This window comes from Lepidochelys kempii, chromosome 10, assembly GCF_965140285.1.
Source record: "Lepidochelys kempii isolate rLepKem1 chromosome 10, rLepKem1.hap1, whole genome shotgun sequence".
Lineage (NCBI taxonomy): Eukaryota > Metazoa > Chordata > Testudines > Cheloniidae > Lepidochelys > Lepidochelys kempii.
The window spans coordinates 34,864,064-34,888,387 of NC_136389.1; the positions used below are offsets into that span (position 1 = coordinate 34,864,064).

Sequence of the window (24,324 nt, forward strand, 5' to 3'; positions counted from 1 at the left end):
AACTGTTGAGGTTCTAGAGTCTTTAAAAATGACCTGCAAGTAAAACAAAATTGGGCTTGTGTCTTTTTTTGCTTGATAATAAAGAGGCATGAACATTGTTTTTTCAGTTAAGAGAGAATTTATATTTTTGCTTTTTTTTTTAACATTAGAATTTCAGATTCTCTCTAGCCTGGAAGACTCTGTACTGACTGGAGAGCTTGTGAAATGACGACATGACAAGAGCCAAGAAAGTAAAAATGTTAAGCAACTGAGACCGGAAGGGATATTTATTTTTAAAATCTTTAGATTTTATTGGTTTCATTAACATCTATTTAACATCACTGTTTAATAACATTTTAGATAGATGAGGTCTTTGTTAAAGATCCAACACTCCCTCCTGATTGGGGTGTTTCCATGCTGCATAGTTCCCTGCCTACCCTGTAAATACCCCAGCAAGTCAGACTGCCTAAGCAGGCCTGCTTTGCTTTCTCCTCAGAGGCTATAAACAATGTACTTGGCCATAGTTCTAAGCAAGCACATTGATTCTCAAAGTGAAAGCATTATGGAAAAAACATATTAAAAACCATAAAACAACCTACACACATGCTAATAAGCTTACCAGAGATCACTCCAACTCCAACGGCTCTGGCAGGAGTCAGTCCTTCAAACCCCACCAAAGATTTTTTCTGTGGCTGTGTGGCCATAACCACCATGGCTCAGAACAAGCACACCCTTGCATCTATGGGTCCCTCCTTTATACAGTTTGGGCCTCTGATCTTGTCCCTGTGAAACGGATGATCAGCAGACAAAGTACCCACCTTCAGAGCAAAGCTTCAAAAGGTTGAGTTCTTGCATAACCAAAGAGGGTACATTTGCATACACCTACCCGTAGAGATTTTGAGAAACCCACATAACTTTAAAAGTTCATTCTTGTCTGGAAAATCATTTGCTTTGAAGCTCTTTACCCCCTCCAGGGTTTACATCTGCCATGTCTCCCCCCACAGGTGTTATGTCCAATCCCACAATAACACAGAAACATTTGCATTTTTAATACAGTGATCTTAATTCAGGAAGATTGAACTTAATTCAATAAGGTTTGTCCTTATTGCTCTGTCGCTATATTCTAAAACAGGGGAAATCAATTATCTTTTTGTCAAGGTCCAAATTTCTTAGTCAAGGTGTAGTCAAGGTCCAGACTTCAGAAAAAATAATAACAATCATGATAATAATAATTAAATTAAAAGATTTTGCTGACTGTTCAAAAGTGTCTGACCTGTGGTCTGCATATTGACTACCCCATTCTAAAGTAACAAACAAGCAGGCGGGAAAACTTTTCTTTAAAGAAAATAAAGAGCACTCTCAGCCTCTGTTTCTACATCATAACAAAGGCAAAAAAGGCACAAACCCATCTTTTACAAAAAACTCCTTGCAGGTCACCATTAAGGGAGATGTGGGGTTATTGGGAGTGGGTGGTAAGAGCTGTACGCAATTTGAGTATATCATAAGATTAAAAAAATAAAGAGGGGGTGGTTTTTCTTTGACCACCAGAAACATACATGTATTTGGACGGCTATTTAAAAAGATCCAGTGTCTCTCAGAGACGGAGGGGGTGGGAAGCTTTAGAGAACTGTTGTTTCATCTGAACTTCTTGACTTATTCTTGTGTTTTTCCAGCTCTCCAGAGCAGCTGCTGAGCATTGATTTAGTTCCTTTAAAGAGCTGATGACTAATGAGTTTAAATATTACAGAGTATTGTTTTCTTGTTCATGGGAAAAAGCGGGTTTTATTATTTCGGCAGGTGAGAAAGTGGAGATAATAGACTGGCTGTAGCAGTGGGGAATGAAGAGCAGGAAGTGCTGTATACTGTTCAGGGTTCTGATCCCCATTCATAGACAATGACTGAGAGTCTTTCAGCCGTGAGGCCAGCTTTTCAGAAGAGCCCGGGGTCAGATGTCCAAGGGCTCAGCACCCACTGTTGGGGCCAGACTTTCACAAGAGCTCAGCTCCCAGTTAGGCACCTAATTAAAGGGGCAGATTTTCAAAAGCACATTTTGGGTGCTGGACTCTTCTGAAAATCTGGCTAAGTATCACAATGGGAGTTGCTGGCTGCTGAGCCATTTTGCAGCTGTGGCCCTCTTTAAATGCCTCCATGGGAGCTGGGCATCTTTGTAAGTCTGGCCCCGACAAAGGGCCATATGTTCCAATTGCTGAGGGTCCTGCAGCTCCTAGGGAAGCATGTGCAGCCAATGTGCTGAGCTCTTTTGAAAATCTGGCCATGAATTTAGGTGACTAAATGGGAGCTGAGCACTTGAAAACCTGGTCCTGACTGCAAGTGCTGAACCCTTCTAAAAGTTCTGTCCGTGGTCTCCCATCTCCTTCTCATTTGGGTCCTGATCCAAAGTGCACAGAAGTCACTGAAGGACTCCTATGGGTTTTGGATTAAGCCCGTAGGTGATATTAGGTTTATTCTGACATATACATACTATTTGAAGTCAGATCAGATTTTGGCATTTTTCCCAGTAACATGACAGCTACTAGTGTGTCCTTTCTTTTTCTAAGGTATTGATAACATGCATGCCAAATAATATCTACAGCAACATGATCACTATTCTGACTTTGTAATCTTAAATACTAACATAGAACAGCTTCTTTGAGTTACTGCCCCATGGATGCTCCACCAGAGGTGGTGTGCACACCTGTGCACTCTTGATCAGAGAGTTTTGTCAGCAGTGCCTGCAACTCCGTGCCTGCGTCCCATGCCTCCTTGGGCACTGGTATGAGGGCATATAGGGAGGGGTTGACCCACCACCCCACTACTTCCTTCCAACCACGCTGGCTTGAGATGGAGTTTGCAGTGTCCGCTAGCTAGCTGACACAGCTGGTTTATTTTTTATTTTATTTTGTCTTATCTTGATAGTATTCTTTATTCCTTTTTTTATAGTACAGTCTTGTGCTTTTGGGAGGGGGGAATTGCCCTTTCCCTTTTTTCTTTGCAATCAGGGCCTTTCTGCTCTTGGCTCCTGCCAGTCTGTGGTCTTTTCTGGTAGGTTATGCCCAATAACCTGGGATTCCAGTTCTGCCAGACTTGCCACAGGTCTCTTCTCCTCAGTAATGAGCACTCCAGCTGCCTCTGCTATGTTGGAGGGTCTCGCATCCCAGCCAAGTGTAAGATGTGCTCCAGCTTCAAGAGCAGGAACCAGGAGTATCTTGATTCCCCGTCCTCCATACATCAGCCTCAGTCACTCACAGCACTCCAGTGGCTTCCTCAGCTCTGTCAAGCAGATACCATAGGGCAGCTTTGGTCACCCAGAAGTTTTCTAAGTGTAGAGACCCCACTCCCCTGAAAGAGAGACCAAGAGGAGGGAAAAGTCACCACTAAGACCAGGGAGCAAGGAGACCTCATGTCCCAGTGCAAGTACTGCCAAGGCTGTCATGGTACCAAGATGCTGGCACCACCAAGAAAGTCTTCTACTACTAAGCTGCTTGCCATGAAGCCTTCCAACAAGTAACCCCATGTGGCTGCTTCATCGGATCAGACTTCTCCAAATTGAAGGACCCCTGAAAGGGCAAGGACTCTTTACAAAAGTTGTCTTCACCCCACCTGGTACCATTTCCCTCTACCCATAGCTATCAAAAGTATACAGACCAACCATCTGTACCATCTTTGGTACCATCCAGGTTCCTCTCTCATGAGGACCTCTGGGTTATGGAAGAGCCCTAATCCCCTCTGTTGAAGAGTATGCGGGGGATTTCCCACCAGTGCCCACTAGAACCAGCATGTCCTCCAGCACTGTCCCATACTCATACAAAGATTAATCTGTTGGTTACAACATGGCTGCCCATCTCTCCTCAGTCCCCTGTACCCATCCGAGCATGAGTAGTGGCGCCTTTAGCTTCTCCACTGGAGACAGGAGAGGACATTTCCTTGGACTCAGCCTCCATTTAGGATTCCATCCCTTTCGAATTCCAGACTCCTCCTTTGAGACCCCTGTAACCAGTCAGCATATGACCCATCACCTTTGATAGGAGAATCTCTGGGTCCCACTCCTTTCCTTTATGCCCCCTCTCAGTGGGCCTTATTGAACCCTTGGACCCCTTACGATGACCAGCTCTATAGGGTGCCCTCATGCAAAATGACCTGTGAAGATCAACAGCCATCGGCACTTCAGGACTTTCTTCCTCAAGAAAAGTCTCTTGAGAAACAGGACTTAAGGGTAGAGGAGGAGACACCACAATCCTCCTCCTGTCCAGACAAGGCAGCTCTGCCTCCTCTGCCATCCTACACAGATTATTTCAAGGCTTTTCAAGACCTAAAGAAAGGCTTTAGTGAATCTGTTTTCCAGCCTGTACTGAGTCACCTGCTCAGCACCCTCCTCTGTGCTGAGATACTACTCATAAATTCCCTGACGTGGAGCACCCATAGGGATAGTAACTCAAAGAAGAGAGGTTACTTGCCTTCTGCAGTGCCTGGAGTTCTTCGAGATGTTTTGTCCTTGTGGGTACTCCATCAACTGCTCTCCTTTCCCCTCAGCTTCGGAGTCCTGCTGGGCTTCGAGGTTGAGAAGGAACTGGAGCAGTGGCAGGCCTTTATACTGGAGCACAAAGAGTTGTAAGGGTGCAGGCACAGACCCGTGAGCACTGATGACTAAATGGGTGTGCACATTGTCTCATGGAGCATCCATCTCGAGGAACTCCAGTTCCTGGACAGGTTAGTAACCTCTCATTCTTAGTAACTGTTGGCCAATGGCGCATGATACAAATGTTTGCTGTGGTTTTCTAATCACATTAGTTACAATAATACTTTTTATCTGAAAATTCAGGGTCCATAGTAATGTTAATCTAAAAATGAACATGAAGGCCAAATCAACAGAGCTGAAGTTCTCCTTCAGATCTCAGCCCCAACCCAATGAGAGTGGATCTGCACTCAGATGACTACAGTAGGCACAAATTGTACCTCTTCACTCATTAGATCTATTCCTTGTGTAGATTCAGAATCCTCTATTCAGACTTTGGGGGATGGGAGGAAAGATTTTGCTGCTTTTTAGTCCTGCTAGGCCTGCAGAGCCAACACACAGCTGGATTCTGATCTTTCTTGTGCCTTGAGGAAATTGTTTACTAGGTTCCAATCAGCTACACATGTGCTACACAAGGCTGTCACTGAAGACTGTGAGGTTTCATGGGAGTAAATGAGGGCACTGTTTGGCCTATAGAACCTTTACTACCAGTGGCAGTGCACCAGGAGGAAAGAAGCCAGCTTGATTATCTGGTCCCAGCATGAGTTTTCAGTGTCAATAGTTAGAAACATCACCTGAAAATGAAACACATTTGCTAGGGAGCCATTGCAAGACAATAAATCTAGATCCCTGGCATTTGTACTGGGTTTTTTTTCATAATGGGACCGTACTTTAAAATAATAGCACTAACACTGTTAAAAAGTTTTCAAACGGGATGTTTTTTCATTGAAAAATTACCTTTATTATATGAAAAAAAATTGTAAAATTCTGTTATCCTAAAAAAAATTCTTTTGCCAAAAGTCTTTTGTGACATTTTAATTGGAATGTTTATCGACATTTTTATCAAACATGTTTGAAACAGGTATTGAAATGGATATCAGCATTTTTAATTTGCCAAAGACATTTAGGTAATGCGCTGGTTAATATCCTTGATAAACAAATTTCTATCAAACATTTCCAAAAAATGAAAAATGAGTCTGTTTCACTTGATGAAACAGAAACACATTTTTGAAAAAATTGAAATGCAGTCTGAAATTCTTGATTTGAAAAATTGAAATATATTCTGTGTTGTTAAAATTCTTCCACCAGTGCTCGACAGCACTTTTTTATCACAGCACAGCCTTGTGAAATTTTTCTATATATATTTTCAGGTTTCAGAGTAGTAGCCGTGTTAGTCTGTATCCGCAAAAAGAAAAGGAGAACTTGTGGCACCTTAGAGACTAACAAATTTATTTGAGCATAAGCTTTCGTGGGCTACAGCTCTCTTCATCGGATGCATGCAGTGGAAAATACAGTGGGGAGATTTTATATACACAGAGAACATGAAACAATGGGTGTTACCATACACGCTGTAAGGAGAGTGATCAGGTAAGGTGAGCTATTACCAACAGGAGAGAAAAAAAACCTTTTGTAGTGATAATCAAGGTGGGCCATTTCCAGCAGTTAACAAGAACGTCAGAGGAACAGCAGGCTAGGGGGAGGGGGGCGGGAGGAATAAACGTGGCGAAATAGTTTTACTTTGTGTAATGACCCATCCATTCCCAGTCTTTATTCCAGACTCCAAGGAGAGACTGCTGAATTGGAATTCATTTGCAAACTGGATACAATTAATTTAGGCTTGAATAAAGACTGGGAGTGGGTGGGTCACTACACAAAGTAAAACTATTTTGCCATGTTTATTCCCTCCCCCGCCCTACTGTTCCTCTGACGTTCTTGTCAACTGCTGGAAATGGCCCATCTTGATTATCACTACAAAAGGTTCCCCCTCACCCCCATTTCCCCCCACTCTCCTGCTGGTAATAGCTCACCTTACCTGATCACTCTTGTTACAGTAAGAAGAAAAGGAGTACTTGTGGCACCTTAGAGACTAACAAATTTATTTGAGCATAAGCTTTCATGAGCTACAGCTCACTTCGTCAGATGCATGCAGTGGAAACTACAGTGGGAAGATTTATATATACAGTGTATTGTCCACTGGGGAATGCTCACTATTAGCTGGAAAAGGAGTTTTCTCCAGATATTTACAAGGGTTGAAAATGATGTCTAAGCTGCATTGTAGCAAATTGTGTTCCTTACCAACCATGAATTAACTCCTTCTCTCCCTATCCATATTCCCTGAACTGAGGATGTGTGCGGCCATGGACCACATATGCCAGAGTGGAATATTATAACATCCTCAGGGAAACCGGGTTTTGTTTTGGTTCTTCCAAAGGATTTATCTTAAAACACCACTAGACCTATGTATGTATGTATGTGTGTGTGTGTGTGAAAGCTGCCATGTTGGATTGAACCAGGGGCTTCCAGAGCTAAAAGCGAAAGCTGCTACAGCTTGAGCTAAACAGACAAGGGTCCCTAGCTGGTGCTGTAACAGACTCATATTCTCTGAGGATCGGGTGCAGAGTGGGCCCTGTAACATACACTCTCCAGTAGGCTGCATGTGCACATATGCTGGTTTGGTGATCTTGGGGGGATATTGTGGCAGCTCTGTCTAAAGAGATCATGGCCATTTATAGTGTACAGAGGACAGGAAGCAGGGAAGATTGACCAGTGTGTTTGCTTACGGTATGGATGTTGTTAGCCATTGGAAGTTTGCCAGGTGTATCTAATACTCAACAGGAATCAGTGTAATCTCTTTCTCACCCCGCTTTTCTTTTCAGGAGCCTGCAATTTTGGAAGCTCACTGCAGCTACCTCACCTCTGGTTCCTCCCTCGTGTTGTGCCTGCAGAGACAGAATGCTGTAAAGAAGCTGGTAGACTTATTGGGGCCAGAGGACCCTACGCTGGCTCAAACACTAGACCCATGCTTTTGGAGGGCTCAGTACGGTGCCAGCTCAGTCCAAAATGGATTTTACGGTGGGTCTCCAAGTTAAGAAAAATTTATTTGAGGGACTCACATATGCCAAGAGAAACAAACATACACTGTTACTATTTCTTCAAGCATTGTCAGTCTAGAGCAACCCTTGGGAGGCTCCTCCACACTGCACCAAAGCCCAGAAGCCTGTGGAAAGCTTTGGCTGTTGTGTAGTGGCTGTGCAGAATTCTAGGTAGAGATGTATAAACAGGCATAGCCCCATTGCAGCCTCGGTTCTGGCCAAAGCCATCAAAGTGGTAAGTCAGAATTCCCTTTGATCTCTTGACTTTCAACTCTGTGGTCTTCTCATCTTTCTCCCTAGTTGGAGTTGGTTGTCAAATACCTAAATCAGATATTAGACACATGAGTAGTTTTTAAAATAAAGCAGGTTTCAGAGCAGCAGCCGTGTTAGTCTGTATCCACAAAAAGAAAAGGAGTACTTGTGACACCTTAGAGACTAACAAATTTATTTAAAGCTTATGCTCAAATAAATTTGTTAAAATAAATCAGTAAGCTTTAGAAGGCACATGGATTTTGGTTCCATAGGTACCATTCTCTAGCCCCATTAGGTTAATTAGGTTTTTCTGTTTAGTTCCACTCCATGTCACCAAATCACCCTCCTTCCCCATCCCTCTCCTTGCTGGACTTGAGGGCACTCAGCAGATTGATCTGCATGTTCAAGGTCAGGATGATGACAGTCTCCTTCAGAGCTTTTCTAAATTCATAAGGGTGGCTTGCCGCTCTCTGCTTCAAAGACTCATACTTCCATCCATCCGGCCAGCTTACAGATGGGAAGTATCTTTTCTGCATCCAACAGGATCTGTGCCAATACAGAGTTCTATTGTTTGGCCTTTCTGTTACATACACAGTATTTACCAACTGCCTCATTCCGACAGCAGCTCCCTTGCAAAGAGAGAGAATCCGCATCTTCCCCTATACGGATGCCTCAAGGAATGCAGTTCATCCTTCAAGAGTTGTTCGCTATTCCAGTCCTTGGGTTTATGGATAAACCAAGAGAAATCCGTCTCCACTTCCACTCAGACCATCCCATCCATGGGAGTGACTGAAGATTAGGATTTACCTGCCTGAAAGATTTGAAGAAATACTCAGAACTGTTTAATTAGCGCAAACCCATCCTGAAAACCCTACTTCTCAAGTTCCTAACAGGTTGATAGATTTACATATCCTGAAAACTCTGTGAATGAGACCTCGCCAGGCATGGTTCAAAAAGGTCAAAGTATTTCAGAAAATCAGAGTATCTCCTATGAAGTCTGGAGTTCATGCTGACTTACATCAGCTGATGGTTTGGCCCCAGAGTGCCTATTCCTCAAGAGATCACACAGCCCACACAATGTTTGCAGAAGGGTCCCTTAGAATCACTAGTCCCATCCATTTCCTCAGTCACATAGCTGGGCTAGTTGACACCCACAATTGGTGTACACCTGTATGCAGACACCAGATTACACACCAATGTACTGGAGCTGAGACTAATTTGGCTGGCACACAACAGCTTCCTTCCACACATTCCAGGGAAGGCAATACAGTTGACAGTGTACTCTGTAATTTGTCAAGGCAGGGCAGGATCCACCCTGCTGTGCCAAGAAGCAGTCCATCTTTGGAAACAGGGCATTCATCAGTTCATCATACCCCTCCTCCAAGCAAGGAAAAAGCGCTTGACACACTGAGGAGGAAAAGCAGCATTCAGCTTGGACCGATCAGCGATCAAGAGGGGATTACCCAAGAAGATTTCTTTGCCATATGAAAAAACACCAAGTGCCCTTATGTTTGCTCCAGACAAAGGCAAATTTCTGGCTCCCTGCCAGATGTCTTCTTAACAAACTGGAGCAGACACTAATTGTGTGGGTTTTCTCCCATAGCAGCAGTCCCTAGAGTAGTCAAGAAAAATCAAGCAAAACACACAGGTAGAATTCTGCTGATGGCACCAAACTGAGCCATGCAGTTTTAATATTAGCAGTTGACCAACCTGTACCACTTCCTTCTTTTCTGGACTTTCTTTTTCCACACCAAGGTCCAAGGGTGTCTGATGCCCTGTGGCCCTGCATCTTGTGTGATCATTTACACTTGTGCAAAGGGGCTGGAAAAGTCTCCTGTTCTGATTTGGGAGCATTTTACACCCACTCTGCAGAGGTTTAAATGACTTTCACAAGGTGTAGGCCAATCAGGCTTAAGGGCTCTGCAGCTGGCAGCATGACTTACGCACCAGTGATCATTATATTATAAACTGCTGGGGCCAGTGCTGTCTCTCACGTTATGTCTGTACTGACTGAAGACTCCGGGAGCTATTGTACCACAAATAAATATTCATATTTTGAGTCTGTGCAGCCTGCAATGGTGACCATTCTCCAGAGGGTAGCAGGCTTTGGTACAGAGAACTGTTGCATCCCAGAATCATGGGTCTGCCCCGACATATCGACAATCTGCTTGAATTCCAGTCCAGGGGAATAATGTTTCTTTCTCCAGTGTCTTCCAAGCAGTGTAAATACAGCCTCACAGCACTCCTGTGCTGTACGAAAATCTCATTATTCCTATTTTGCAGAAGGGGAAACTGAGGCATGTGGTGGTTAAATGACTTTCCCAGCACCTCACAAGTCTGTTAGTGTCACATCCAGGATTGGGACCCAGACCTCCTGCCTCCCAGTACTGTGCTTTAACCACAAGTCCATCCTCCTCCTCTTGTGTCCCCCCCACCCATATTGTCCCCCTCTCCAAAATCCTGACATCATCAGAGGTGCAGAGTGGGGCATGATTAAATAACACATTATGCCTCGTGTCTGAGCTGTGCCTGTTGATGAAAATACTGAGCCACTAAAGTAATAACAGAGTGACTATCTCAGCTGTGTTCCCAGTATAACTACCTGTTGTAGTGGTGCTTGTGATGACGACAGCTATGACACTCATTCCCTCTGGGAGTGGCTGATATTTAAAGGGAAAGAATTTACGCTACTGTAAGTTATCACCACCAGTGTTACTGAGATCATTAGTAGCTCCCTCCCATCCAATAACACCTGACTGATGTGATCTAGACAGCATGGGAGCCATGGTAGTGGATTATCACCGCAGTGTGAACTGTTTCACTGATTACCTCCAATGAGTCCCATTATTACCCTGCTAGGAAATGAAAGGAGTCTTGTTTTGTATGAAGAACAAAGCTGAGAAATAATAGAGCAAAATCAAAATACCAAGAAGACAATGAAGCAAATGTAAATATCATGCTTTTAAATGTTTGCGGTGACTGTATATAACAGCTGCCCTTTAAAGCAATTACTTCAGTGAGTTGCACGCCATCAGTCTTGCAGGTAGATGAGTGTGAGCCTACAGAATGTTTAATTCCTGGCCTGATAGAATCCTCTCCTTGTGTCTGTCTGTCAGGCTCCAGATCCTATCACGCTGCTGTCCGAGATATGAAGTTGTTTTTTCCAGAAGGGCTGTGCTGTGCCGATTCCTGGGTGCTAAAGGAAGAAGAGGTAGGATTCTGCCCTGTCCTGAAGAATGTCCTGCTCTATCAGAGCAATAATTGTGGCCCTAGTACCCCAGGACTCTGATCCTCTTCCTCTTTATATTCCCTATGGGAAGGAGCGGTGGAAGTACACTAAAAGTGGGGTGGCCAAAGGCACCTGAACTGTGTCCCTGCCCCCCTGCACTGCCCCTTTCCCCTGAGCCCCTGCCCTCGTCCTTGCACCGCCCCTTACCCCCTAAGTTCCCACCCTTGCACTGCCCTTTCCCCCGAGGCCACCCCCACTGCCCCTGCGCCCTTGCTTCTACTCCCACACCACCCATTCCCCTAGAGCTCCCGCCCTCGCACTTCCCCTTCCCCCCATGCCCTCGCTCCCGACCTCGCACTGCCCCTTCCCCTGTGCCCTCGTTCCCACCCTTGCACCGCCTATTCCTCTTGAGCTCCCACCCTTGCACTGCCCCTTCCCCCCGCACCCTCGCTCCCACCCTCGCACCACCCATTCCCCTAGAGTTCCCGCCCTCACACCGGCCCTTCCCCCCATGCCCTCACTCCCACCCTTGCACCGCCCCTTCCCCCCGCACCCTAGCTCCCACCCTCACAACGCCCACTCCCCTAGAGCTCCCGCCCTCACACCGCCCCTTCCCCCTGTGCCCTTGCTCCCGCCCTCGCACCACTCCTTCTCCCGTGCCCTCATTCCCACCCTCGCACCGCCTATTCCTCTTGAGCTCCCACCCTTGCACTGCCCCTTCTCCCCGCGCCCTCGCTCCCACCCTCGCACCGACCGTTCTCCTTGAGCTCCCGCCCTCGTGCCACCCATTCTCCCTGAGGCCCCACCCTCAGACCGCCCATTCCCCCCAAGACCCCACCCCCCACTTGCTCCTCTCCACCCCTTCCCCCATTGCTCACCCTTATGGCCAGTAAAAAGTAGAGGGGGGGCATGGTCCCCTGGCTCTCCCTGTTCTGGTACCCCACCTATGGGTGCCTTTTCCGTCTACCTAAGCATTGACTGTGGTAAAGCTTTTGATACTGTCTCACATTACCTTCTCATAAACAAACTAGGGAAATACAACCTAGATGGAGTTGCTATAAGGTGAGTGCATAACTGGTTGGAAAACTGTTCCGAGAGAGGCGTTATCAGTGGTTCACAGTCAAGCTGGAAGGGCATATCGAGTGGGGTCCTGCAGGGTTCGGGCCTGGGTCTGGTTCAGTTCAATATCTTCATCTGTGATTTAGATAATGGCATACAGATCACACTTATAAAGTATGTGGACTATACCAAACTGGGAGGGGTTGAAAGTACTTTGGAAGATAGGATTATAATTAAAAATGATCTGGACAAACTGGAGAACTGGTCTGAAGTAAATAGGATGAAATTCAATAAGGACAAATGCAAAGTACTCCACTTAGGAAGGAACAATCAGTTGCACACATACAAAATGGGGAAATGACTGCCTGGGAATGAATACTACAGAAAGGGTTCTGGGGTTCATACTGGATCACAAGCTAAATATGAGTCAATAATGTAACACTGTTGCAAAAAAAGCAAACATCATTCTGGGATGTGTTAACAGTAAGCAAAACACAAGAAGTAATTCTTCTGCTCTACTCTGCACTGATTAGACCTCAATGAGTATTTTGTCCAGTTCTGGGTGCCACATTTCAGAAAAGATATGGACAAATTGGAGAAAGCCCAGAAGAGAGCAACAAAAATGATGAAAGGTCTGGAAAACATGACTTATGAGGAAACATTTAAAGAATTGGGTTTGTTTAGTCTGGAGAAGAGAAGACTGAGGGGGGACATGATACCACTTTTCCAGTACATAAAAGGTCACAAGGATGAGGGAGAAAAACTGTTCTCCTTAATCTCTGAGGATAGGACAAGAAGCAATGGGCTTAAATTGCAGCAAGGGAGGTTTTGGTTGGACATTAGGAAAAACTCCTAACTGTCAGGGTGGTTAAGTACTGGAATAAATTGCCCAGGGAGGTTGTGGAATCTCCATCATTGGAGATTTTTAAGAGCAGGTTAGACTAACACCTGTCAGGGATGGTCTAGATCAGGGATCTCAAACTCAAATCACCATGAGGGCCACATGAGGACTAGTACATTGGCCCGAGGACTGCATCACTGAAACCTTTTCATACAACAATACAAAAGTATAATCAAAAATGAAAAAAATGAAGAGTAATATAGTATGCTATTAAAAGTCAATGTATTAACTTTTTTAAAACTGTAAACACTTGTAACTATTCCTTATGTGGTCAGTAACACTGATGATGATCTACACTAACAGTCTATCAACATAGCTGTAATGGCAGGAACTTTTTAAAGTAACTATTCATACAAAATACAGTGCCCCTTTTAACAAACATTCTTCCCAACTACTCACAGCAAAGAATCATACATGCTGAACTTCATACCTCAGACTGCTCATCTAGTCCATGAGGCCCCACCCCTGCCCCACCTCTTCCCACCCCTTCCCCAAAGTCCCCGCCCCAGCTCTTCCCACTCCCTGCCCCTTTTCCAACCCCTTTCCCAAATCCCCACCCCGGCCCCGTCTCTTCTCCACCTCCCCCCCTGAGCGCGCCGCATCCCTGCTCCTCCCGCTTCCCTCTGTTTGGTGGCGGGAAGTGCTGGGAGGTATGTGGAGGAGCGGGGGACATGGCGTGCATGGTGGGGAGGGGAACTTGGCTGCTGGTAGAGTCGGTGCCTATGAGGGCCACAGGATATAACTCTGTGGGCCGTGTGTTTGAGACCCCTGGTCTAGATAATACTTAGTCCTGCCATGAGTGCAGGGGACTGGACTAGATGACCTCTTGAGGTCCCTTCCAGTCCTCCAATTCCATGATTCCTGCCATAGAGCACTAACATAAGCTGACCCAGAGTATCTGACTGGTTTTTCTAAACTGGATTTGAGGCCAATTACACTGAGCAAACATGAGTGCTCTGGTCTGAAGATTTAGAACCAGGATTCCACAACTGAGTCAACAGGGGTGTTTCTTGAAGTGGCTTACTGGCAACGAGAGTCACAGACAGCAGCAATCCAGCCTCTCCGACATTCAGTGGGTAGAAAACAAGAGTCTGATTTGCCAAGCCACTGAGCATCTGCAACTCCCATCAACATGAGTTAGACATGGAGGTATGCAGCATTCTGAAAATCATGCTCCAGGGCTTTTCTTGAGGCACAATACTGAGGAAGCTAATTAAAGTGTTATGGCATTCTCCCAGTCCTTCTGCCCCATCACCATACAATTGCACAGAGCCACAGAAAGCTGCAGGGAATGACGTGGAAGAAGGATTTTTTCTCAGGGCTTTCCCTGAGCCACATGAATTTCAAGAGAATCCCATTTGCAAAACAGATGGGAAGAAAAATACTTGGTAAACATTTACTTGGTAAGAAATACTTCTCTGGGTGGTTGTCTTGCAAGAAATACTGCGCTGGAGGACCCCTGTTAGAATATATAACACCTGGGGGATAAGGAGCCTCATCCTAGAACAAAAACCCAGTCATCCCCATCCCATTCCATTTCATAGTAGATTCAATGTTGAATGCATGGGTGGAGAACCAGGCTTGCATTGGGGAAGGAGCAACTGAAAGCCAGGTGAAACCCTGCTTCTTCAAATTGCATGCAGTACATGGCATGGGAGATTCTTCTTCTCTTTCCATATATGGAGTATTTAGAATAAAACACCTGTATGAACTATCTTTCTGCTCCCAGCCTCTTGCTGGTGAGATTGGGATGAGCTGGGAGTGTTGCAGAGGCAATGCACTTAGTTTGCTCTTATATACAAAGGTTGTATGTGCCTCAGAAATCCTTGCCAGCTCCTGTCCAGAGGATATATTCAGGCCCACTCCAGCAACCTTTCCTACCAACTAAGGAGTGTAACTGATGGGCTGTAAAAGAAGTCCTGTCCAGTCCTCCCTGGCTGGGAAGATGTTAGCTGTGATGTAAGGCCTCAAGAGTAAAGGACATAAAGCAGTGGGAAACGAGAGACACTAAACCTTCAAGAAAGACACAGAAGTACCTTGGGGAATATAGAAGAGCAAGAGCTCCATGCACAGACGGAGAGACTCCCCTAGCCTGAGATTAGCCTGAACACTTCCTATTCAGGGAGTGCTTGGAGATGGGAAAACAAGGCAGCAAAGGGCTAGGTTTTACAATGACAGGTTTCAGAGTAACAGCCGTGTTAGTCTGTATTCGCAAAAAGAAAAGGAGTACTTGTGGCACCTTAGAGACTAACCAATTTATTTGAGCATGAGCTTTCGTAAGCTACAGCTCTCTTCATCGGATGCATACCGTGGAAACTGCAGCAGACTTTATATACACACAGAGAATATGAAACAATACCTCCTCCCACCCCACTGTCCTGCTGGTAATAGCTTATCAATGCTTTTACAATGAATTGTTGCACTAACCATCCACCTCAAAATCAAAGGGTTCACATGGGAGTTAGGAAATAAATTAAAATGCGATGGTTCTGTCCGGCATGGGCATTTATCCAGATCCACCATGTGGTCTGCAATCATCTGCAGTCTCTGTTCAGAAGAGTTTCAGCCTCTGAAATAGCTCTGTGGGGTCCCAAACTGAGGTGCACAGGCACAGCTGTGTGAGATCTTAGGGCTGCAATAGCCAGGGGCTGCAGGTCAGGGGTGATGTGTGCTGGCAGAGCTGTGAGGGGGCTCAGGGGCTGAGAAGTAGAGGATCACAAAGGGCTGCTGGTCAGGAGGACATGTAATGGTAGACTTGTGCAGCCTGTACAGCGATTGGCTAGGTTATGTCGGGACTAGCTGCTAGGCCTGCACTTTCATAAACAACACTTTCTCCCAAATGCATCTGTCCTGAAAACATTACAGACAACACATTGTTAGTGCCTGCCACAGAGGGATAGGCTAGACAAGGAGGCCAAACTGGATGATCACAGTGGTTCCTTCTGGCCTTGGAATCTATGAATCTGTGACTGGGAACAGACAGTTATCAGCAACCTCTCCCCTCTTCTAGCAGGAGCTCCTGTTGTTTCCCCATTGTCCCCAACTCCCCATTATGCCTTCATGCTGGCTCTTCCCATCTCCTGCCTGTGCCCTGCCCTTTCCCAGCCTAAAGGAGAGAGCCACACAGACACAGCCTCGGGGAGAGGCAGGTCACATCAAGAGAGTGGGTTGGTTAGGAAAGTCCAAACTAGCTCCTCATGAAAGTCCCAACATGACCTGCCTCTCAGTGACCACAAACCCTCCCTTTTCCCTATCCTGGGGGCCCCACATAAACCCCAGATCAGTCCTGTAGGTGGTGCACACCTGGGAATTAGCCAGTGTCATAAAGGTTGAGAGGCAGGAAAAGGCAAGTGGGAGGAGGGGAGAACCCAGTGCTTAAAGACTGTGTTAGATGGACCCTTTCTTTGCTTCTAGCTGCAAAAGGATGGCACCAATCCCTAGGACATACAACATATCTCCACACAAGCTATTCCTATAATGGCACCATCTTAAACAGTGGGGCCCTTTACCTGTCATATGTACCAGCACTGCAAGGGTTAAATGGTTTGGGCTGTCAGGAACTTAATCCACCAGTGAAAAACAATTTAGGCTGCCTGTAGCTAAAATGAAATGAGAAACCTTTACTTTCTTGGTAGCTATTCTGATTTTATTTTCCAGTATGATCCTCGCATCCAAAGAGTTAGGGAGCTAGAAATGCTACCATTATGCCAGTGGGTTGATTCTTGGAGACTAGAGAGTCTGGCCTGGGCAAGGATTTTGGATGCAGGATCTTTAAAAGGATAACAGGGCGCCATCCTGAATTAACCACAAAGAAGGGGTAATGCATGCAGAGCGTTCCTTCAGCTCCCAACTATATGACTGGGCCTTTCCTAGGCTGGCAATTACAGGTGTATGCAACATCCTGACAAAACACTTCTCAGCTTTCCTGAATAGCTGTTTACAAAGCTTCACCCATCCTGATTACAGAATCACGGAAGATTGGGATTGGAAGAGACCTCAGGAGGTCATCTAGTCCAACCCCCTGCTCAAAGCAGGACCAACACCAACTAAATCATCCCAGGCCTTTGTCAAGCCAGGCCTTAAAAACCTCTAAGGATGGAGATTCCACCATCTCCCTAGGTAACGCATTCCAGTGCTTCACCACCCTCCTAGTGAAATAGTGTTTCCTAATATCCAACCTAAACCTCCTCCACTGCAACTTGAGACCATTGCTCCTTGTTCTGTCATCTGCCACCACTGAGAACAGCCTAGCTCCATCCTCTTTGGAAACCCCCTTCAGGTAGTTGAAGGCTGCTATCAAATCCCCCCTCACTCTTCTCTTCTGCAGACTAAATAATCCCAGTTCCCTCAGCCTCTCCTCATAAATCAAGTGCCCCAGCCCCCAGATCATTTTCATTGCCCTCCACTGGACTCTCTCCAATTTGTCCACATCCTTTCTGTAGTGGGGAGCCCAAAACTGGAGATAATACTCCAGATGTGGCCTCCCCAGTGCCGAATAGAGGGGAATAATCACTTCCCTTGATCTGCTGGCACTGCTCCTACTAATGCAGCCCAATATGACGTTAACCTTCTTGACAACAAGGACACACTGTTGACTCATATCTAGCTTCTCATCCACTGTAATCCCCCGGTCCTTTTCTGCAGAACTGCCGCTTAGCCAGTCGGTCCCCAGCCTGTAGCAGTACACGGGATTCGTCCATCCTAAGTGCAGGACTTTGCACTTGTCCGGTTTGAAACTCATCAGATTTCTTTTGGCCCAGCCCTCCAATTTGTTTAGGTCATTCTGGACCCTGTCACTACCCTCCAGTGTATCTACCTCTCCCCCCAGCTTAGTGTCATCTGCGAACTTGCTGAAGGTGCAATTCATCCCATCATCCAGATCATTAATGAAGATGTTGAACAAAACTGGCCCCAGGACAGACCCCTGGGGCACTCCGCTTGATACCGGCTGCCAACTATACATCAAGCTGTTGATCACTACCCATTAAGCCCGACAATCTAGCCACCTTTCTATCCACTTTATAGTCCATTCATCCAATCCATACTTTTTTAACTTGCTGGCAAGAATACTGTGGGAGACCAATCACATGATGTGCCTTTCCCCTTCCCTCCTGCAGATTTGTAACATGAAATGTGACCCGATAGTCAGACCGGAAATCAGCAAGCGGCACAGGATTGTAAAACATGAAACAAGAAGGCAACTCAATTTCCTGGGCTCCAAGCAGCAGCATAGTCTAGGTAAGGATATGTAGAGCTTGCTCATTATAGGCCTCAAACTGCTATTGATTAGTTGGCCAGCAAGACAAACCATCTGGTGTCAGCCAAAGTCGCTCTTGATGTCCTTTCAGAAAGCAGAGACAGTTCGGAGCTAGAAAGAACTACTCAAAAGTAGTTCAGGCCTGTTAACCCTTTGAATGCCAGGCCTTTTCCATGGACTTCGGATCAGGGCCCATGTGCCTCATTAGCATGATGAGCACACTTAAGGCCACATCTTCTCAGCTGTGCCCATTTTCCTGCCTTGCACATTAATAAGTAAGGGACAGGCTGCACAGAGGCATGGGTCTTAACTATCCCTCAGCGTGGAGGACTAGACCTAGCCCTTAACTTTACTCACTCCCACAGGTCACTTCTGCTTGTGCCAGATTGTTCTCAAGGAGCTGCAGGAATAAGGTATTGGTAATTCTGTGCATAAGGGGGAGCATGCTTGGTGAATTGATGGCTCCATGCACTGCTATCTGCTGGCTGTTTGCTGACCTTCCCACCTGGGGATAGTTCAATCAGTGACTATTTTCCATCTAACATTTCAGCTTGGGCAGATGGGAAATGCAAAGGCATATCAGACAAGGCTGCTTGAGAGGACACCATCAGGGTCTCTCCAGTCCAGGCCTTTCCTGGCAGTAGTTCCCAGCCCTTTCTCATAATGCAGAACTTTTTTCTGAGTAGTTGCACAGTCGGAAAGGGCCAGGTTTATAGCATAGGTCCCAAACTGTTGATCTGTTTCCTGATTTAAAAGAGTTATTGCAAGTAAAACACCTCCCTGAGGAGCCGGGGGAATGCTTTGCAAGCTGCATGCAGCACTTTGTTTCCTAGTCTTGGCAGCGAATCCTGGAATCTATCCTGCTAGCTCCCGGGTGCTGTTTCGTAAATGTCACACCTTTACTTTGAGGTTGTCTAAGTAGAGTGAAGAGTAATGAAATATATTGGATTGACACAATACACCCATATGTCAGTTTCTGAGACAGTCTCCAGAGTGGGACTGTCCTGAGAAGGCAAGGACATGTGGCCACTAAACCATCAGGCACTACAGTAAGTGCTTCTAGTAAGTCAGATGCTGCATCCACGTCTTGGACACTAGAGGGCTCTATTGCACACACAGAAACCTGTTCCTTTGGCTCCTGTTCATCAAATCCACAAAGCTTTTGCCTATACAAACAAACAGATTTATCATAGGGAAATATGAAACACACCAAACTTTTCGGCTTCTGATCAGAATGACATGTTTGGATTATAAAACCAGATGGATTAACAGATTTGTTTGCCTGGAAGAAATTAAATGGAATAGTAGCTCATGTAATAAATCAGGCGCTCTCCTGGTCTGATGTCTCTGAAAATGGGGTCATTACTACTGTCTAACTTCTACACACCACATACACGCACGCACACACCAGTTCAGCATCTTGGGATGAGCAATCACATCTGCAAGCAACTACACAACATAACATTGCATGAACCTCTGATCCTTGTGTTATTTAGTTTGTTTGGGGGAGGAGAGGGTGTTTAGAAGGTTTTTTTTTAAAAAAAATGTTAAACAACAATCTGTTGTGTTTTGATCTTTTCTCATCAGACCTGCCATTGCTTGATACACTCTGCCAAACCACTTGCCTGATACTTCCCGGGATAATCCTTCGGGGTTCAGAGCGCCCGCCTTACCTTGGACTGCTAGACCAGTTGATTGGCAGAGATTTCACAGTGACAGGGATACGGCTCACCGTGCTGGACAAATCACAGGCTCACCTCATCTCTGAGACACTGAGCACTGAGGGGTGCGATGTTTCGACAATGGTATGGAACAATGGAGCTACTCCTCCCTCTGCCCCCCAAACAAGAAGAGCCATTTGCTAGTCTATACAGTTTTTAGTTTCACTTAATTGTGACTCCTGAGATGGCAAATCCCTGTTAGGCCTTCGAGTACATCCCCCTATCAATGCATGATTGTGCCTTATTACACTTGCTTGTCTTGACTCCAGGCTAGTTATAATTACAGGGGCATCCCCAATTTCTCTTGGGAGTCTAGGCCGCAGGTTCAGGGAGGACGTTTGCCCTGATATATACAGCCTCTATTTCCCTGTTGTTAATTTCACCATTAATCCCTATCTCCCTTTTGCTATGCTAACTAATCCCTCTCTCTTCTTGGTGATTATACTCTTGATTTACTGGGAGGAGATTTTGTCCCCAGCCGCCTAGTTTTCGCTTAGCCAATCTAAGCATATTTAACTCTTTCATAGGTTTTACTCAGAAACCAGACCCCCAAGTCATTTTAGTTGCTTATCTCTGAACTCCCTCCAGATTGTCACTAGCTTTCTGGTGCTGAGGTACCCAATAGTAATCTTCAGGATAGTCCAGTGTGTTCACACATAGCTATTCAGAGCTCGATCCTGCAAAGGACTGAGAACTCGAGCCCTCCTCTAACAAAACACTTAAGCACATGCTTAACTTAAGCATGTGAGGACTGCTGTTGAAGTCCATGGAGCTATGCCTACTTATGCCATCTGAGGATTTGACCCCCTCCCTGGCTGCTGTATGACAGACACACCCATAGAGGGAGCTGACTAGAATGAAGCAGGGAAGTGGACTATACAAGAAAGTGCTGTCAGATGCACAAAGCAAACAGTGGAGCGAAATGAGTTCCCTGGAAGTGGCTATAAACAAAGGACTGTCAAATGCACACAGTCACCCAACTGAGAAAATACAGACAAATATTTTTGCCTCTGACCTTTTAGCTTGAGGGGTCTTAGCTATTACTGTAGCAAGAACAGGTAAGATATTTTCTAAGCGTGATTTTTAAACTGACACTATCCCTTTAAAGACAGGTTTCAGAGTAGCAGCCGTGTTAGTCTGTATTCGCAAAAAGAAAAGGAGGACTTGTGGCACCTTAGAGACTAACAAATTTATTTGAGCATAATTTATTTGTTAGTCTCTAAGGTGCCACAAGTCCTCCTTTTCTTTTTATCCCTTTAAAGTACGTGTGTATAGAAGAGCAATTACATCTAGCAACCAATTAGACTAAGCACCATCCTGTTTCCCTTTGGTTATCCCAAGAATACAAGTCCCTCATGCGCCAGGGAAGATCCCCAGCTATTATAGGAAAGACAAAGGGGTGGGTAGTATGATGGAAGCCAAGCAGCACCAGTAGGGTTGCCCAGAAATTATTTTCCCCAATCAGAGAGGAATGTCTTCAAACAGAGTTAGGCTGGGCTGGTATATTTCCACACAGGCCTGATCGTGCTGAGCCAAAGGGAGTCATTACAGCAGTCACTCTCCCCCTGCCAGAAGGAGACAGGTCCTTCTGGGAACTCCCTTTCCTCCTGCTATTGCAGTCTGAGTAACACACCTGAGGCCACAGTTTCTTTTCAATACCTCAGTTTGCCTCTCGCCCAGAGAGAAATGACTAGGAAAAATGTAAAGCCCAAGGTGAATGAGTAACAACTGAACTCTGGTGGAGCAGGCATTTCAAAGAGCATGCTGCCCCATCGCTTTCATCCCCCCACGCAGCGCGCAAGGTGTTCCTTGTGCTGTCAGCAGCCAATCGCAGAGTTACTTAAGTGGTCTTAGTACCAGCCTGGTGTTCTTCCCTCCCTTGCAGCATTCCCTGTTGGACGGGGCATGTCTGGTGGTAGCAGCACAGCGAGACAATGCCATTATTTGCTTTGAGTCCCTGCTGGACAGGTAAGCAAGGACAACACCACATCAGCCAAATGCCAGAGAGCTCTTGAGCTAATCATGGGGCTGGGTTGTCTTCTCTGTAATTCATTTCCAGTTTAGCCTCTCCTAAGGGCAGTTACCTCGCAAAGGCCACACATTTGTCATTATTTATTGGGGCAGGGGTATGCATCAGCATGTTAGAGAGTTTTTAATTTCTGAAGTCACACATCCTAAACACCCCAGCCAGGTGCTGGGGTCTCTCAAGGATGCAGTAAGGATGGCTTTGGGATTTTATTTTGCAAAGACACAGGGAGTTCTCCAAAATAAAGTCTTGCTTTGAGAATAAACTGCTGAATCAATAAACTTGCTAGGAGAAAATCTGTGTAGATTCTGCATTTACCATGGAAATCCAATTTCAAACAAACACCAGAGAGTGAAATAAAAAATAAACCTGTTCAATAAATCACCACAAATGCCTGGTAGAGGAGTAAATATGCTAAAACAAACAGAACCCCCCACGGGGACTGATTAGTGGAACAGAATTATCATCATACCAATTAACCCATTGACCCCAGGAGGCAGAGTTTCTCAACACTACAGGCTAATATTTTGCAATGTGATGTGCAGTTACATGCACCTGGCTTCTTCTGATGGCTCTGTTGTGCCAAGAACTTGGCAGAGCTCACGCATGAGGGTCATCACACAGCACAACAGGCCAATTCACTGCTGTGCAGCATCCCCTTGGATAACACCATCAGGATACTGCTCTTATTGAATGGACACACAAGAATGCTGGAAAACTATCAGATCTTTAAAAATACATTGGTAGGCCATTTGGAGACATTGGCCAGCTATGAAGGGGATCCGATGTTGTCACCCAAGCTCAGTACCTAGTTGTGGGAGCTGGGAATCACCCAAGTGACTTAGGGAGCCTCACTGATTTTCACTGGGACATTAGTCTCCTAAATCAAGGTGCTTTTGAAACTCTTACCCAGCACCTCTAGTCCTTGTCCTCTGGCTGATTCAGGCTTTGATTGGCTTGAGAGTGGGAGGAGCGAGGACTAGTGGAGACCTCTTGGTTCTGAGAGTGGCTCCAGAAGGCTTGGGTATTTGGGAAAAAACTAAAACTAAGTCCTTTAGAATTTCCCTGTGTGAGATCTTTGCTTTCCACCAGAGCTTCTCTGTTTCCCCCACTTCCCCAGAGACTCTGTTACATCACTGGTCATTACCGTTTGTCTGAGGGATTATATTTTAAGAGCCTCAATCCATTTATACAAAGCTTTGTAAAGCCCTGGATTTATCTGTGTAAAAAATTTCAGCAACAGATGCATATGGCCTGAGCTGCTGGCAAAGAACATACCCCTCCCCTCAGCGAGGTCATTTGCAGACTCTGACAGCCTAGACAGCAGAGTAACATTTGCTTCTCCCTTGCTGTTTTTTCTCTCTCCCCAGTGGCCGCTGGCAGAAGCAGGCTGTGCTGGACTGCATGCAGCATCTTCTGTATCCCCAAACAGAGAAACAGGCAAGTGGAGGAGGCCCTGGTCCACAAAAATAGCCATTTTTCTTTCCATTGTGTTCTGCTGGCTGTAGATTAAGAAAACAGCTGTAGAGCTGGTCAGAAAACAGCTTTTATTTTTGGTGGAAATTTTGAACAAAAATGAAACTTTCTCTTGATGAGGGAAGGAGGGGTGCATCATGGGAGTCCCTGGTTGTGGTGCATCAAGGGAGATGTCGTCTGGCCAGAGATCTCAGCCCATGGAAGAGAATGAGAGCATAAGGCTCCCAAACTGCAATTTCCACAAGATGCTGCGGTGCCATTTTGAATAGAAATATATTGTCCTTTTGGCAAAATAGCACAGGTTTTCACATAAATCAGATACTTTTCATGAAAGTTTCATTTGGTTGAAAACCTAATTTTCCACTGAAAAATAGTTTTGATAGAAAATCTTCCACTTGGCATTAAAATTCTAGAAGTCCTCACGCTGATCAGGTGGGGGAAGGGCAGTGAGCTCATTAACCCTTTAAATGATGGGCTGGCTGGCTGTTTTCTCAAGAGCACATTGCAAACATGGTTTGTGTCAAGTAGCTCCAAACCAGACAAGAGCTTTGGAGGCAGGGTGTTGGCTGAACAAGGAGTGTAAGGGGTATAAAGAGCTGGGACTGCATGAGAAATGGTAGCCAGCAAATCAGCCTGTCTGGGAAAGCAAGGGAGAGTGTCAGATGTGTTGGCAACATGGCATAGCTCTCATTGGAGCTGACAACAGATGGCAGATTTTCCCCAAAATCAACATTCAGCACCAGCCTTCTAAGGGTTAAGCCTCAGAAGATACAGCTGGGACGGCACCCCCAAGTCTGTGTTCTTGCCAAGGTGTGAACT

General features: G+C 45.7%; 1 protein-coding gene across 1 annotated transcript in view; it reads left to right on the top strand.

Moving 5' to 3' along the window:
* Positions 1-23,827, top strand: part of DNAAF8 (dynein axonemal assembly factor 8) — a 147,551-nt gene extending 123,724 nt beyond the window's left edge. Inside the window, exons 26-31 of the mRNA XM_073362829.1 lie at positions 7,369-7,564; positions 10,953-11,047; positions 18,143-18,263; positions 19,870-20,087; positions 21,889-21,971; positions 23,400-23,827. Coding sequence (XP_073218930.1) covers positions 7,369-7,564; positions 10,953-11,047; positions 18,143-18,263; positions 19,870-20,087; positions 21,889-21,971; positions 23,400-23,502 — 816 coding nt within the window. The 3' untranslated portion in view covers positions 23,503-23,827. The remainder of the gene's footprint in view (positions 1-7,368; positions 7,565-10,952; positions 11,048-18,142; positions 18,264-19,869; positions 20,088-21,888; positions 21,972-23,399) is intronic.
* The last annotated feature ends 497 nt before the right edge of the window (positions 23,828-24,324 follow it).